Source organism: Pristiophorus japonicus, chromosome 14 (assembly GCF_044704955.1).
Source record: "Pristiophorus japonicus isolate sPriJap1 chromosome 14, sPriJap1.hap1, whole genome shotgun sequence".
Classification (NCBI taxonomy): Eukaryota; Metazoa; Chordata; class Chondrichthyes; family Pristiophoridae; genus Pristiophorus; species Pristiophorus japonicus.
The window spans coordinates 76,969,573-76,986,457 of record NC_091990.1 but is presented as its reverse complement, the minus strand read 5'-3'; the positions used below and the strand labels follow the sequence as shown (position 1 = coordinate 76,986,457).

General features: G+C 45.2%; 1 protein-coding gene across 1 annotated transcript in view; it reads right to left on the bottom strand.

Moving 5' to 3' along the window:
* The window catches only part of LOC139279612 (mucin-2-like), an 83,857-nt gene that overhangs the window by 47,110 nt on the left and 19,862 nt on the right, over positions 1-16,885 (bottom strand). The window contains exons 6-13 of the mRNA XM_070898727.1: positions 15,562-15,778; positions 12,173-12,298; positions 9,674-9,791; positions 9,427-9,565; positions 6,680-6,790; positions 4,324-4,393; positions 2,434-2,571; positions 316-480 (exon numbers count right to left, since the gene is read on the bottom strand). Of these exons, the coding sequence (XP_070754828.1) occupies positions 316-480; positions 2,434-2,571; positions 4,324-4,393; positions 6,680-6,790; positions 9,427-9,565; positions 9,674-9,791; positions 12,173-12,298; positions 15,562-15,778 (1,084 nt within the window). The remainder of the gene's footprint in view (positions 1-315; positions 481-2,433; positions 2,572-4,323; positions 4,394-6,679; positions 6,791-9,426; positions 9,566-9,673; positions 9,792-12,172; positions 12,299-15,561; positions 15,779-16,885) is intronic.

Sequence of the window (16,885 nt, the reverse complement as noted above, 5' to 3'; positions counted from 1 at the left end):
TGATATAAACGTCACATACCCTGAACAGCTGAATGTTACTCAAGCCAGCATATAAGTAGGCCTCACAGATTTACAGATCATACAATCATGAGGGTGATTAGTTCTTGGCAGGGACATAAATACTGAAATTTACCTCAGATTGAAGTAGCTTTCTGTTCCCTGGGAATAGATTTATAGTTTGCAGAATATTTCAGATGCTTTTTCTCCGTATGTAGAAAGGCCAAGAAATTTGTTTGATAGAGGGCAGAAGTTTAAAGTTTTGACTTGAAATTACCCCTGCCAACCTAGCCCAAAGATGTTTCCTTTTGCTCTTACTGTTTTCAACACTGATAGCGCAGGGGTTTTCCAGACGATCTGATTTTACCGGGCAGCTCTGCTGGGCTTTCCATGTGTTTGCAAAGGATGCAGCTGTTCCCTCAACTATGCCAGTACTTGCCTTGAAATCATCATACAGAATGTCATTAAAATTCCCACAGAAACCTAGGAGAAATAAAATAGGAGCATGTTAAACTTAATTGAGCTAAAATTCACCGACCCTGAAGGGATGGCTATCGCGGGGTTTGGGTGGCCGACCAAAAAAACGATCAGCCGCTGCGGTTGGGTGTTTTTCCCTCCCCGAGCCACATTCAGCTCGGGGAGGGGGGGGGGATTTGAATGGTGCGCACTTACGTTGGAAACAGTAGGTTTCCAGCGTTAACTTCAGCAGTGTGTGGGCCGCTGAAAAGCGGCCAGGACAGGGATGTTCGCCAACAAAAAGGTAGGACTTCTTCAGGCAGTGCCCCCGCGAGGCATTCGAGTCGGTGCTTGAACGCGACACCGCTGGAGTTTTGCCGCGATCGGGGCCCTGTGGTAGGGAAATAGTTTTATTAATTTTAGTGTTTTAGTTCAGATTCCATCATCTGCAGTATTTAGAATTTCATATAGTTTTATTATTTATTAGTGTTTCTATGTCAGATTCCATCATCGGCAGTATTTAGCTTTTCATATAGTTTTATTAATTGTTTTGTCTCCATTAAACCTGCGGAGTGCTGCTCAGAGGTTTGCACATACCCCTGTACTTTTGTACAACTTTCAGGTCTGACTCTTTAGTGGAGGCCTGTGGGCTTTAGAGAACTGCTTGGCAGGGTTCACGCTGAGGATGGGAGGAGTGTAGGAGGCGTACACCTGGTCATAAGCAGGGCGGCACGCATAAGAAGGTGTTGCCATCAGCACTGTCCAGACAGGCAGCGGGCAAGGGAGGCAGCAGCCATGATTCGTTCATTCTGTGCCAGACCAATGTGCCCGCCGTCTTCACCGGCCCAAATCAGGATTGCGATTGGTTGCTTGGGGACAAGGGATATCCCCCATCCACTTGGCTGCTCACTCCACTGCGGAACCCCAGGACAGCGCCAGAGCATGCATACAATGGCGCTCATTGTGCCACTAGGTGTATCATCGAGCAGTGCATTGGCGTCCTTAAGCAGAGGTTCCGGTGCCTGGATCGCTCTGGTGTAACCTTGCAGTACCCTCCTCAATGGGTACTGCAAGGCAACCTGGCCATCATGAGGGGACAGCCGCTGGAGGTCGAGTCAGCAGTACCACCTGAGGAGGAGGAGGAGGATCTCTGTTGCCCCAGTGCTAGGAGGCGTCGACCCATTGCCACCCTGGAAGGGCCGGGTGCAGATTGACCAGCACCCTCCAAGGATGGTGCGTCCTCACATAAATGGAGGTGCCTGACATCTCCCCTGCAATCTCCCTCCATGCATTATGTACTGGCAGTCTGTCAAGTCTCCCCACCTCATGAAACACTATTCTTCTATCCTCCAAACCGTCCATCAGTGTCTCCAGCTCCATATCAGTGAACCTATTGGCTCTCATTGCAACTCTTACATCAGACATCCTTCCAAACTCCGTCGCCCTCAGGGCCTTGCTGTAAACCCGGGTCTTTAAAATGGCCAGGGAGCAGCTGGCTCATTAGAAACCCTTACCTGGATGCTGAATTTCTCCGTGGTGATAACGCTCAAATTAAGGCAGCCACACTGCTGAAAAATCCACTTTGGAAGGGTTCATTAGTGCTGGAACCCATTTGTTCACTGTTGGAGCTGAATATGGGGAGGCCCAGACATGAAAATTTTCCACGCTAATGGCCACAAAAATTTGGGGGAGCACCAGCTTTCCAGCGGGACTGAATTTCAGACCCAGTGTCTTTTTATACTTACTTAAAAAGAGAAAATCAGAAACATAGAGTAGGAGTGTGGCATTGGAGTAGGTGATGCTGGGCAAAAATGCAACAGGAAGAACAGATTTGCGTAGAACAAAAATGGCTTAACGGGAAGGATTGGGTTGATTGGGATCCTATAAAGATTTATTTGGAACCAGGAATTGCTTTTGCTTGACGCGCCTGTGACTGGAGGTGACTTGCAACAATGACAGATCCTAGTGTATAATACCTACCGCATGTCTTCCCCTTGTATGATTGCTCCACTGTTATGTAGACTTGCATCAGTGGAACCAACTGGACCTGCAGTTGCAGGCCAAAGTGTGTCTCTAATAGGATGTGGAATGTCGATGGTTTGAAAACAGTATAATTTGCTGGAAAAAAAACAAATATGGCTCAATATTTATACAGTTTCTGTCTGCTGTAACAATCGTGACAGGTTACCCATAACCTTCCTGTCCCTATCCCACCCCTCCCTGCCCCACCATGGTATCACGTTAGCTGTGAGAAAATACTTGACCTCCCTTCCATTACTGCTCCTGAGCTGGTACCTGGCTAGTCTTTGGCTCTGCACCATACTATCTAGCTATTATTTCTAAGGCATATTTTGTGTTGTGTTACTTGTCTTCAAACCTATACATTTTCCGATGCAACTGGAGAATTTTTACCGATGTGGCTTAAGGGATTTTGTTTCAATTCATGTTATTATAGACCTATAAAGATTAGATTTAGCTTACAAAGGGTTAACTCCCAGAGGTACAGTTTTTGACTTAATATTTAAAATCATTTAGAATATTGATTAGAATGGCTTCCGGCCAAACATCTCTCATTAGCTTTCAGACAATGAAATACGTTAGGTTGATACTTAAGTATTTTCTGGCATTTTTATTTTTATTCAGTATGCCCATCAGGAATATTGTCTGAACAGGACATAAAGATGCTGCAAGCTCCTACGTAAATATTATGTTTTTCATTCAAGATGGTAACTCTTTATGCTAGCTCAGCTAATCCTCGACCCACAAAGTTGAAGAGGACTTTGTAAAACTGCCTTTATGTTCCTTCCCTCTGGAAAGAGAGATACAGTCAACATGAATTAGTCAGAGAGGCCCGACTTAAGGCTGAGATATGAATGCATACATACTGTAACAGGAAGTTAGGGCCATTTAGCTTAGTAATGGCAAGCTTAATAGTTATCTTGGCTGGCATATTGGTAGAGTCACAAACATTAATTACTTTATGTTACGAAGAGTGGTAGGAAATAGATGCATCTCACTGGAAAACTGTATTCTGTTCATTCATGTAAAAAAAATGTTTGTTGGTTTATAATCATAACTCATCTCAATATAATGCTTTTCAATCTGCCTTTGTAAAGACAAGACACTACACTGCAAGTGGCACCATGTGCAAGATCATGGGATCCACTGTAATCTTTAAAGGGTCAATGCTTTGATCCACAGGTCATGCTATTATTTGAATAGTCATTGAGCAGTGACCTAAATCATAGGCACACAAGGTCAGCTTTTGGGAGTAAGCAGTGACACTGAGGGAATACTAGGGCATACCCATGAACTTTGTAACAGGGACCATCAGTTGATGAAACTGTAGAACAGCCCACAGCATATAAGGTAAAATAAATAGCACTGCAACTGCTATAATGCATTCATTGTGTTCTAAATAATAACATTCTCTTTGCTTGTCAAAACACTTCCCACTCTCTTAGTAGAACTTCAATTTAAAGTGATTCCCATTCCATAAACTGTAATGTCTGGGGAATCATCATGTGAAACTAGGACAAATGTCACAGGCCATCTTTGCAATGTATTGTGAATTAATCTTTTTATTCCTTGTGTTCATACTTCAAGATGTTAGTCAAAACAATCATTATCAGACTATCAGCAGAACATGTTGAATTACATGACTCTTGCATCTTAAGATCTAATACGAATACTTTCTTGACAGACATTTTGCCAAACTTGTCTATGTGATGCTGTTTGGTGATATAAGTAAGTCCTGAAGATTCACTGAATTCATTAGCAGATGTATTCTGAGTCCCCAAAATACCGATAGCTCTCCTTTAAATCAGTAGCAAGGTGTCTGCAGCAGGTTTGATAGGGGCTGGCTCCTACCTGTTACCAGTGGTAATGTCACTTTTACTCCGTTAATAAGAACATTTCCGTTATCTTTAAAAACAAGAACCTGAAAATGAAACCAATAACTTTAGATAAATGCAGCACCATACAAATTTAAGATTTAAATGAAGAAACAATACAATCTTTCATTCTTGAGGCACGTGTCCTTTTCTCACCAAGGAACTGAGTTGAAAGGCCAAAGGACATAATGCAGAGTTCACCAAGTTTGAAAAGAGTAAGAGAGAAGATGTGACCCATCGGGCAATAATGATTAGGTGCTGACAAGATTGCATTTTTAGTGTGTGATGATTGTAGAAGGGAGAAAAACTGAAGGAGTGCCACAATTTTGGGATGTTGTGGAAACAATGGGCCCAAGTTTCCACATGATTTGCGCCTGATTTTTAGGAGCAACTGGTGGAGAGCGGACTATCATAGAAATCGCAATTCTCCACATTTTTTTTTCTGCAGTTCTAGTCAGTTAGAACAGTTTCACTTTGGAACAGAATTTTTTCTTCAAAAGGAGGCGTGTCTGGCCACTGACGCCTGATTCCACAGTGAAAACGTACTCCAAACTAACTTAGAATGGAGCAAATGAAGATTTTTATAGAACTGAAAAAACCTTGTCTACACATTAAAAAATCAGGCGCAGGTTACAAATTAGGCATCCAGAACGAGGTGGGGAGGGGGAGGGGGGGAAGGGAAGTCATTAAATTGTATAATAAATCCTTATTTATACTTATACAAATATTATACAAATAAATCCAACCTGAATAAAAATTTATAAGCAAAGAAAAGATTAAATAAACCATCTTCCTACCTGTGTGAAAGTGCTTCAGCCAGGGAGAATTCTGCAGGAAGCCTCACAAGTTGAGGCAGCCGTTCGTTCCCGACGGCAGGGGGGGAGGAGGAAGCTGTTCCCGACGACGGGCGGGCGGGGGGGGGAGGGAGGGAGTGCGGGCCCGACCGACCGACCGAACGCAGCGGAGGGGGGGAGGAAGCCGTTCCAGACGGCGGGAGGGAGGGAGAGCCCGACCGACCGAACACAGCGGAGGGGGGGAGGAAGCCGTTCCAGACGGCGGGAGGGAGGGAGAGCCCGACCGACCGAACGCAGCAGGGGGGGAGGAAGCCGTTCCAGACGGCGGGAGGGAGGGAGAGCCCGACCGACCGAACACAGCGGAGGGGGGGAGGAAGCCGTTCCAGACGGCGGGAGGGAGGGAGAGCCCGACCGACCGAACACAGTGGGGGGGGGGAAGAAGCCGTTCCAGACGGCGGGCGGGGGGAGGGAGGGAGGGAGGGCCCGACCGACCGACCGACTGACCGAACGCAGCGGGGGTGGGGGGAGGAAGCCGTTCCCGACGGCGGGCGGGGGGGGGGAAGGAGACAGTGAGAAGGCTGCAGGAAGCCTCAGAAATTGAGCAGCCATTCCCGACGGCAGAGGGGGAGGCCGTCGGGAAACGGCTGCCTCAACTTCTGAGGCTTCCTGCAGCCTTCTCACTGCTGCAAGAAGCCTCAGTGCTGATCATGGAAGGGCAATGTGCTTTTATTAAAAAATGTTCAAAAATTAAACAGCTACAAGAACTACAAAAATGGCCGCGTGCCAATGTTTTCTTCACACTGCGCGTGCGCGAACGCTCCAACGCGCACGCGCAGGGTTGCCGGCAGGAAAAGAACTAATTTAAATGGTACCCGCCCCCTCCCACTTACAAAATCGGCGCGAGTGTAGGCTCCGTCCCCCTGGGCACCACGCCAAGCAGACATGGAGCTGCAGGGCGCTCCAGAATCGCGTGTTTGTTTTCCGGCGCCGTTTTCGGTGCGAAAAATGGGCGCCCAGCTCGGAGGGGTGCCCGTTTTTTATCGTGTGGAAACTTGGGCCCATAGAGTTAGAGTTGTGCGATGAGTCATCCCTTCAGGGAGGTGGAGGAGAGTGTAAGAGAGGAAGGATCAGAGCTACACTGACCATAGTAGTATAAGTAAAGCAGAGAAAGAGACCAGGATAGATGGAGATGTATGAAGCTATAGATGACAGAGGGGTTGCCTTCTCTTGTATCCAATTCAGGCGAATGAGAGATCTATTAGAAGAGCTAGAATATAATGAGAATTATATTCTAGCTTTGCATGGACTTGGGCTTTGTAGAGAGTAAAAGTAACTTGACAGGAAAAAAATGTTTGACTTGAATGAAAAAAACAGGCTTCTTGGGGCAACTCTAGTGATGGAGGTGATGTGAGAGTTCCATTTGAGACCAGAAGACATATAAAGGCCAAGAATGGCAATAAATTAAGTAGGACTAAGAGTGGAGCCATCAAAGGTTGTAGTGCTAGCCATTGGTTAGTCTTGGTATTTTAAGGAACTTACATTGTGCTTGTGGTCAGTTGATAACACCACAGTTTTTAAGCAGGTTTCTGTTGGTATTATTCCGCATGGAACTATCTCTCCCAGTACTGTGTACTGCTGCTTATCACAGTCCTGTTAGCAGAAAAACATGAAGATGGTTATTATCCATCAGTTGAGGTTCAGAAACAGCAATGCCTAAAACAAAACAGTGCTAGATACATGGAATAGATTGCAGTAAGCATAGTTGATCCACTTTTGATTCAACCCCATAAGAAAAAGTCCCACATTCTACACTACATAAATTTGAGGTCATCCGAAACTCAGCAGCCCATGTCCTAACTCGCACCAAGTCCTGCTCATCCATCACCCCTGTGCTCGTAGACTTATATTGGCTCCCGATTAAGCAACGCCTGATTTCAAAATTCACATCCTTGATTACAAATCCCTCCATGGCCTCGTCCCTCCCTATTTCTGTAATATCTTTCAACCTCACAACCCTACGAGATATCTGCGCTCCTCAAATTCTGCCCTCTTGAGCATCCCTGATTATAACTACTCAACCATTGGTGGCCGTGCCTTCAGCTGCTTGGGCCCTAAGCTCTGGAACTCCCTCCCGAAACACCTCTGCCTCTCTTTCCTTCTTTACGACGCTCCTTAAAACCTACCTCTTTGACCAAGCTTTGGTCATCTGCTGCAATTTATTCTTCTGTGGCTCGGTGTCAAATGTTATATCACTATTGCGAAGCGCCTTGGGATGTTTTGTTACGTTAAAGGCACTATATGAATAAAAGTTGTTGTTGTTGTTGTTCATCTGGGGCAAGGCATCACAGCTGAGTTCAATCCTGTCCCCACCTAACATTTACATACATGCACTTTTAAGCAGGAGCCAGTGAATAGTGATGAGGAGCTGGAACGCTGGCTTTTCGACAGGTGCTAAGGGCAAAAGGATGCACTTCAGAAAGTTTTCTTTTTTTGAAAGTTTTTACCTCCCTCAGAAGATAAAGTAAGTTGGACAGAATCCATGAAACTGCAGAATGCATGTGCTAAAAGTAGACTCGATGGAGCAAACAGCTTCTTCATGCTCTGTTCTCTGAGGTTATCAAATAGCACATGCACCAGTGAAATAAGTCCTATTGATTTTTGTCATAGTGTGCTGCTTTCTGACCTACTTCACTTGCTTCTGAATTCTATCCTCCACTCTGCATTCATTGGTTATATCCCCACCAGTCCCAGCAGGCACATGTGGTGCCATTGCCCCCTACTCCACACAACAAAATCAGCAACAATTCTGTACCGATTAGTGGTGATGCTTGAGAAAATTAATAACAAACAAGTGCCTCTCCTGTGGCATAGCTCATGGATTCTCAGGTGTCTCGAGCTTACTTTTGCTCAAATATCCCTGTGGGGAATTTATGCCATTATGGCTGCTTGTAGCCAAGGTCAATTAGACATCAGTACATGTTTTGTAAGTTTCAGGTTCCAGGTCATCTTTCTAAGATTGTTTTGCATATGTAACATACCTGGAGGACGATGAACATGTATCAGACAAGACTTCTATGTAGATTACACATTCTTGTTTCTTACTCAATATTGTCATACCAAAATTAGTTATGAAAAGGTTGCTTTCTCTCAACTCCAATCTTCTTCTAAGTTGACATCTAAAGGGTGTTGTTCTGTACTTCAGGGCTTCAAGGAACTGCTATATGAACATTGGGCTTCAAGTGAATATTGCATACTCCTGACTAACATGATATATAGGAATTATAAGAACATAAGAATGTAAGAATTAGGAGCAGGATTAGGCCATTCGGCCCATCGAGCCTGCTCCGCCATTTAATAAGATCATGGTTGATCTGATCATGGACTCAGCTCCACTTCCCTGCCCACTCCCCATAATCCTTTACTCCCTTATCGCTCAAAAATCTGCCTATCTCCACCTTAAATATATTCACTGACAAAGCCTCCACAGCTCTCTCTGGGGCAGAAAATGCCATAGATTTACAACCCTCTGAGAGAAGAAATTCCTCCTCATCTCAGTTTTAAATGGGCGACCCCTTATTCTGAGACTATGTCCCCTAGTTTTAGTTTCCCCTATGTGTGGAAATATCCTCTCTGCATCCACCTTGTCGAGCCCCCTCATTATCTTATATGTTTTGATAAGATCACCTCTCATTCTTCTGAACTCCAATGTGTATAGGCCCAACCTACTCAACATATCTTCGTAAGTCAACCCCCAATTATATCACATTAGCAGCAACATCACAAGATTAATTCTGGAGCTGTTTAAACCATTGTTATATTTTTGTAAGATAGCATAGAGACTGTGCAAAGAAAAACTGAAATGTTGGTCCAACTACAGAACTACAGAAGGAGCATTACTAAGAAGAAGTATGTGATAACAACTATTAGAATGTTTGTGGCTTTGGAGCACAGTTCAGTGGTGAAGCACATTGATGCATTAATATATGGAACCATGGAATGAAAAACAAGGGTCTTGGTCCCAATTTCCCCTTAACAGCCATTTCAGTAGTTTTATTGTCAGGTCTCCTACCAACCCTTTCAGTCATAGAATAATATCTGGTTCCCCCACCTCCCCCAGCAGAAAAAGTAAAATAGAAAGTAGGAACAGTACCAAAAATAGAAATGTAGTACAATTGGTGTAATATCCTACAGATCGCCACGAGAAACAGACACAAATACGTCAGAATATTACTGAATACACATTATTGGACATGTAACAGAAATAAGTATTTAAAAGATCATATTACCTTGGCGAGAATGTAATAGCAGTCACCATGAAATGTGTATTTCATGCCATCAAAAGTGGAGACATGTGCTCCCCCCTCGAATGAGCAGAGACCTGGACAAGGTAAGTTTTTACAAAGCCATCTACCTCCATTGCAGACACTTGAATGACAAGGGACAACAATTTAGTACATTCATTAAAAGCTGGATGGAGTTACAATAAAGTTTAATCCAAGTTTTTTATAGAAGCAGAATTAAGGTTGACGATACCATTCTTCGCATTCTGTTGAAATCAGGGTGCCTGGATTGTAATTTTTGCCCTTCATTGTACATTTGCAATCCTTCACATTGATGCACCCATTACCAGAGTAATCATCAATCACCATTCCTGAAAAATAGGAAGCACGTCTGTAATTAATGCTATGGACTTCTAGGGGGTGAAATTGCCCTGCGCCTCAATTGTGGGCGGTAACCATCTGGGTGTGGGACTTTCTGCACCCGGCGCAGAAGCCCCGCCCCCGCCGCAGAATTCGGCGTACCGCCCCTCAAAGAGAGCGGAGAGCAATCTCGCACGCTCCACTTTCTTTGGTGGCAGCTACCAGGGCTCTACTGGGGCAGTGAGGGAAGCGGTGACACGCTTCCACGTCCCTCTCCTGCAAAGCTGGTGTTGACATTCACTCATGGCCCACAGGGCAATTTCCCCCGTGGGGCGGTGAGGGGTCGCTGCGCATGGCGATGATGTCATCGGCAGTTGTGCGTCGGCCCGGGCCGCTAACCACGGGGTGTGGCCATGCCATGGCAGCTACTCCGCAAACTCTCAGGCAACTTCCCGGGAGGAGGAATCGACCACCCCCTTCCCGGACAAAAAGTCTCCTCCGCCCTGTTAGCGCTCTCCGGAGGCGCTAATGGGGCCTTAAAAAGGGAGCAGTTTTGCCCCTAGCTTATTTTGTAATGGAGGGAAGATACTTAAAATGTGTTGTAAATCTTATGTGATTGTCAAGCTTAGGGGTCTTGCAGGTGAAAAATGGAACACTTTGTTACTCCTTCAATTATTGAGTACTGAAGGTAGGTGTACAACAACAACAACAACTTGTATTTCTATCGTGCCTTTAACATCATGAAACATCCCAAGGTGTTTCACAGGAGAATTATGAGATAACTAAATTTGACACTGAGCTGCAAAAGTAGAAATTCATGCAGGCTTGGTCAAAGAGGTATATTTTAATGAGTATCTTGAAGGGGGAAAGAGAGGTGGAGAGGTTTAGGCAGGGAATTCAGAGCTAGGCCACCAATGGTTGAGCGATTGTAATCAGGGATGCTCAAGAGGGCAGAATTAGAGGAGCGCAGACATCTCGGGAGGGGGGCGGGGGGTTGTGGGGCTGGAGGAGATTACAGAGATAGGGAGCGGCGAGGCCATGGAGAGGTTTGAAAACAAGGATGAGAATTTTGAATTCGAGGCGTTGCTTAACCGGGAGCCAATGTAGGTCAGCGAGCACAGGGATGATGGGTGAGTGGGACTTGGTGGAGTTAGGACACGGGCAGCTGAGTTTTGGATGACGTCAAGTTTACATCGGGTAGAATGTGGGAGGCCAGCCAGGAGTGCGTTGGAAGAGTCAAGTCTAGAGGTAACAAAGGCATGGATGAGGGTTTCAGCAGTGGATGAGCTGAGGCAAGTGCGTAAATGGGTGATGTTACGGAGGTGGAACTAGGCGGTCTTAGATATGTGATCAAAAACTCATTTCAGGGTCAAATATGGCACCAAGGATGTGAACAGTCTGGTCAGCCTCAGACAGAAGTTGGGGAGAGGGTTGGAGTCAATGGCTCGGGAACGGAGTTTGTGGCATGGACTGAAAACAATGGCTTCGGTCTTCCCAATATTCAATTTGGGAAAATTTCTGCTCATCCAGAACTGGATGTTGTACAAGCAGTCTGACAATTTAGAGACTGTGGAGGGGTTGAGAGAAGTGGTAGTCAGGTAGAGCTGGGTGTCATCAGCATACATCTGGAAACTGACACTGATGTCCCTTTCGAATGATGCCACCAAGGGGCAACATGTAGATGAGAAATAGGAGGGGACCAAGGATAGATCCTTGGGGGACACCAGAGGTAATGATGCGGGGGCGGGAAGAGAAGCACTTTGCAGGTGATTCTCTGGCTACGATTAGATAGATAAGTATATGTATCACAGGTTATATAGAGGTTATATAACCTGTGACAAGAATTTACCTTCACACCAACTTCAGACAAATACCCACTATGTGCTAAAAAAAGAAAAACTTGCATTTGTATAGCACCTTTCATGACCACTGGGCATCTCAAAGCACTTTACAGCCAATGGAGTACTTTTGGAGTGTAGTTACTGTTGTAATGTGGGAAACGTGGCAGCCAATTTGCGCACAGCACGATCCCACAAACAGCAATGTGATAATGACCAGATAATCTGTTAATGTAATATCAACTTATGGTGTCTCTGAGAGAAATTGTTAATCTGCACTGCATTACAGGCTGGTTTATGCCAAATGCCCAGGGCCCACATGGAGGTGGATTGCCCATCTGTAAGATGATTTGTTTTACAAATCTATACATGGAAGAAACCAATCAGCTAAGCAGTAATCTGGTTGTGGATTTGACATTCCCTTTTGCAGCCGTTATCGATATTACCATTCAGTAAGTGAGAAGATTCTGAGGTTGGTGCAGACTTATTTGTGAGGGAGGGAAGCAGGTAAGTGAGAGATATTTTGTTTGAGAGGCTGTGACACCATTGCATACCTTCTGGGCAAAAGCAGCCGTCCATATAGTGCTCCTCACACAAACTGCTAGTGTCGAAGTGAGAACAAGTGTTCATACAGGGAGAGCCACTTTCCTTGTAGATCATATTGAAAGGACATTTCTTTGCTGCAAATAACACACACAATAAGGTTAGATTGTTAAACAGAGATATATTCTGAAGTATTTCATTGAAAATGAATATAGCTGTGATTTTAAGGAGCCAGAGTCTTACTGCAACCGAGTGGGGTACATAAATCTTGGGAGAATATTCTCCCCATTTTATATGGAGAGAAACAATATAAACACTCAAATTTCCTTTGACGGTTTTGTAAAAATTCAAATTTTATGACGCTTATTCAGTTTCCCTCTGCGCTAGATCACCCCGGTGGCATCACAGAATTTTCCTTGTGTGTCCTGGAGTGGTTCCATCAGCAACAACAGGGGCCAGGACTTTTATCTAGCCTGACAACTGATCCGAAGACACAGGGCTGGAGGTTAGAGAAGCAGAAAATGTTGTGTGAGGCATATTAGGGCCAATATATCTGGACCTCCTCTGGCCCAGCAGACTTCCTGCTCAGCCCGAGGTTGCCCGGATTTCCTGCCCCCAACCATTTACACGGCCAGAGGGCACTGCTGCAGCTACTCTGGTCGGGCTTATTGTCAGAATAGTAAAGAGTAGCTACAGGCCTCCCAGGCATGCACCAGTGAGTCTGGCCTGGGTAATTGAGATTTTCCAATTGCTGATGGAAATCAGCAGTTTGAAATTCGTTCTTGGGTTCAGGATTCTGGGGCCGTAGGGGTGGCAAAGGGTAACATAAACCCTGATGGCCTACCTGTAACTCTGTAATTCCTCATCCTGCCCCTGGGACCTCAGTGCTCTGCTGGTCGGCAGGGTTTTGGGTAGCCCACAGCACCATCTTTTCTAGGCACTGGGCTTCCAGCAAGCATTTCATATAGAAAATGAGGTGAGAACCATGGAAAGCTCCTCCCATCTCGTTTAGCCTGCGCTTAGGCAAAGCTGGGACCTCCAACAAAGGCCCAGATTTGAGGTGTGAACCTTTTGTTATAACCTTTGCAGCCCGGGAACTGAACTTTCCCTGGGAGCATGGATGAGTAGAATCAGCCCTATTCATTTTTCCTGTAAAATGCGGGTGCCATTTATAAAAAAGAACCAGACTTAGACTCATCTTCCACTTCAAGGAGCAACCGCTTTATACTAAATAATTATTAACTTAATGGAAAAGGATGTTACAGTTTTTGAGCTGTTCCCATGTGATCACTGAAAATATTCAAAATCTCATGTGGCTTGAAATGCATTTTGTGATATGAACACTAAATATGTTAATGAAGCAATTAGGCTGAAATTGAAATTGTGATTCGAAGCAGAACATATTTTGTACTTGAAGGTACAGTTTTGGGATATAACTTTGTATTTGGTAAGCGTTGTCCAATGCGTTTATTGACTTCTGGAACATGCTGATTCTGTGAACATGGACTCTGTTGAGAAGGAACTACACAGATTCTTGATTTGCAAGAGAGTAAAGGGAGTTGTGTCTGAGGGAGACAAAAGGTTCTCCAGAGGAAGGCGCCAAGCAACAGGGGTGAGTTAATCTATGGGGGGGCGGCGCAGGGTAATGGGGTCAGCTGGCTGGCGTGGTGAGCTGTCCATTGGAGGAGGGCTGAGCTGAATGGGTTGGCATATTGTTTCTTGTTTTTACATTATAATGTTTTTCTCAAAATCAAATCAAGTACAAATCCAAAATTATGCCTTACAGAATCATTTTCAAAGTTTCTATAATCACACCAGATCAGCCTCCTGTTCTTATTTTTCTGACTTTTAGTACATATCATAATAACATAATTTGAGACGGTAAGCATTAGGAAAATGAATGGTGGCTATTCGTTTTATCTGCTACTCACCTGAAACAGTAACTATTCTGCTACATTGTAAATACAATTAACTCATAGATATATCTGACAAGAAATCATTCCAAGACAACCAGTGATAGCTTCCTGAGCTGGGTTAGATCCAGCGGATCAATCAGGTGTGTGGGCTGCTTTCTATTTCAAACATGTCTGACCAATTGATACAGACTCATCTGGCAGATTGTTGAGTAATATATTGGATCAGAAGGGCACTTTATAAACTCAGAAATGTAGTAAACAGTGAGGCAGATAGGAGGACAAAGACTGATGACATGGGCGGGCAGATGGCAGATGAAATTTAATGCAGAGAAGTGTGAAGTGATTCATTTTGGCAGGAAGAATGAGAAGATGCAATATTAGCTAAATGGTTTAATTTTAAAGGGGGTTCAGGAACAGAGAGACCTGGAGGTGTATGTATGCAAGACTTTGAAGGTGACATGACAAGTTGAGAAGGTTGTTAAAAAAGCATACTTAGCTTTATAAATAAAGGCAGAGAGTACAAAAGCAAGGAGGTTATGCTAAACCTTTATGAAACACTAGTTAGGCTCCAGCTAGAGTATTGTGGCCAATTTTGGGCACCACACTTTAGGAATGACGTCAAGGCCTTCGAGAATGTATAGGATGTACAGGAGATTTACTGGAATGATACCAGGGTTGAGGGACTTCAGTTACGTAGAGACACCAGAGAAACTTAGAGAAGAGAAGGTTAAGGGAGATTTGATAGAGATGTTCAAAATCATGAAGAGTTTGGATAGAATAAATAAGGAGAAACAGTTTCCAGTGGCAGAAGGGTCGATAATCAGAGGACACAGATTTAAGGTGATTGACAAAAGAAGCAGAGGCGAGATGAGGAAACAATTTTTTACTCAGCAAGTTGTTATGATCTGGAATGCACTGCCTGAAAGGGTGGTGAAAGCAGATTCAATAATAACTTTCAAAACAGAACTGGATAAATACTTGAAGGGAAAAAAACTTGCTGGATATGGGGAAAGAGCGGGGGAGTGGGATTAATTGGATCGCTCTTTCAAGGAGCTGGCACAGACACGATGGGCTGAATGGCCTCCTTCTGTGTTGTATCATTCGGTGATTCTTCAGGTCCAACAAGCCCATCCCTGCATGTCAAAGCAATTGTCACCATGTCCCTCAAGCTCTTCTTTCTCCAGAAACACAATTAAGAGCTAATTGCATGCTTCCTGTGGGAGAGGAAGCACAGGTCAGGGAAAGCCCCGAATCTCTCATTTTGAGCATGGTTCCGCGCTGGGAGCAGAACCATAGAATTATCTCATTGGTTCGCTCTTGAAACTCTTCATACTAATCCTGCTTCCATGGTCTTCTCTGTTAACTGATGCGCATTCTTACTCCAAACTTCTTAATGTTTAATTTTCCCCTCCCTCTTTTTACACAGTGAGCAGTTTGCTTGCACTAACTTGCATACTGGATCACTTGCTTGATATTATACTTACGACAAAATGTCTCTGTCCTCCAGTTTTCTGGCTTTCCCCCAGCATGGGAGCATTGCCTGGAATACTCGGAAACTGTGCTGCACAGGCAGAATGAGTCTAAAATTTTGTTACAGCTGCACATGTCCTGCATGCAGGCCTGAATATAATGTTCAGTATTTAAGCGAGATGTACAATCTGCGAATGTGCTTCTTGAGAGGACAGCTTCACAGGTCTCTCTCTGAAAAACATGAATGTAATATACAGAACTTTATTGTGAAAAATACAGTAGCTACATTAAAAATGATGTATATATGAGCTTTGTGTGTGCTGTTGAATGTGTGTATGTGAGTATATGGCCTGATGTCTCCGCAAGATCCTACAAATCCCCTGGGGAGGACAGACACACTAACATTAGTATCCTCGACCAGGCCAACATCCCCAGCATTGAAGCACTGACCACATTTGATTAGCCCCGCTGGGCAGGCCACATTGTCCATATGCTAGACACGAGACTACCAAAGCAAGTGCTCTACTCGGAACTCCTTCACAGCAAACGAGCCAAAGGTGGGCAGAGGGAACGTTACAAGGACACTCTCAAAGCCTCCCTGATAAAGTGCAGCATCCCCACCGACACCTGGGAGTTCCTGGCCAAAGACCACCCGAAGTGGAGGAAGTGCATTTGGGAGGGCGCTGAGCACCTTGAGTCTCATCGCCGAGAACATGCAGAAACCAAGTGCAGGCAGCGGAAGGAGTGTGCGGCAAACCAGTCCCACCCACCCCTTCCCTCAGCGACTATCTGTCCCACCTGTGACAGGGACCGTAGTTCTCGCATTGGATTGTTCAGTTACCTAAGGACTCATTTTCCGAGGGACTACCTATGATGAGGATGATGGCCTGAATTTTAATCGGGAGACAGGTTGGGAGTGGGGCTGGTTTCGGAAGCAGTCGGGAAACCTGGGAGGATGGGTTTCATGGAGGCCTTGCCGACTTTAGTAGCAAGGGAAGCCTCTGTTTCCCACCTACAGCCATCCAGATTGAGAGGCTGGCTGGATGGCTGTGGGTGGGTAGGCCTGCGGCAGAAGGCCGCAGAGAGGAGGGAGGGAGGGATCACGTGGGGGCCAAGGTTTGGCCGGAGGAGCACGTGGTGGATCAGAGGAGTGGGGGAGGGAGGGGGTTCTGGAACAATCGGAGCGGCAGAGCAAGAACGAGCAGGGGCTTGAGGTGTAGGGGGGCACGGTCAGGAACTTTGGAGGGCCGAAGCAGCTGATCGGGGCCGTAGGAGCAGGTTGCGGGGGCTCGAGATTGGTTGGGAGCAGAAGCGGGAACGATCAGGGGCCAGAGGAGC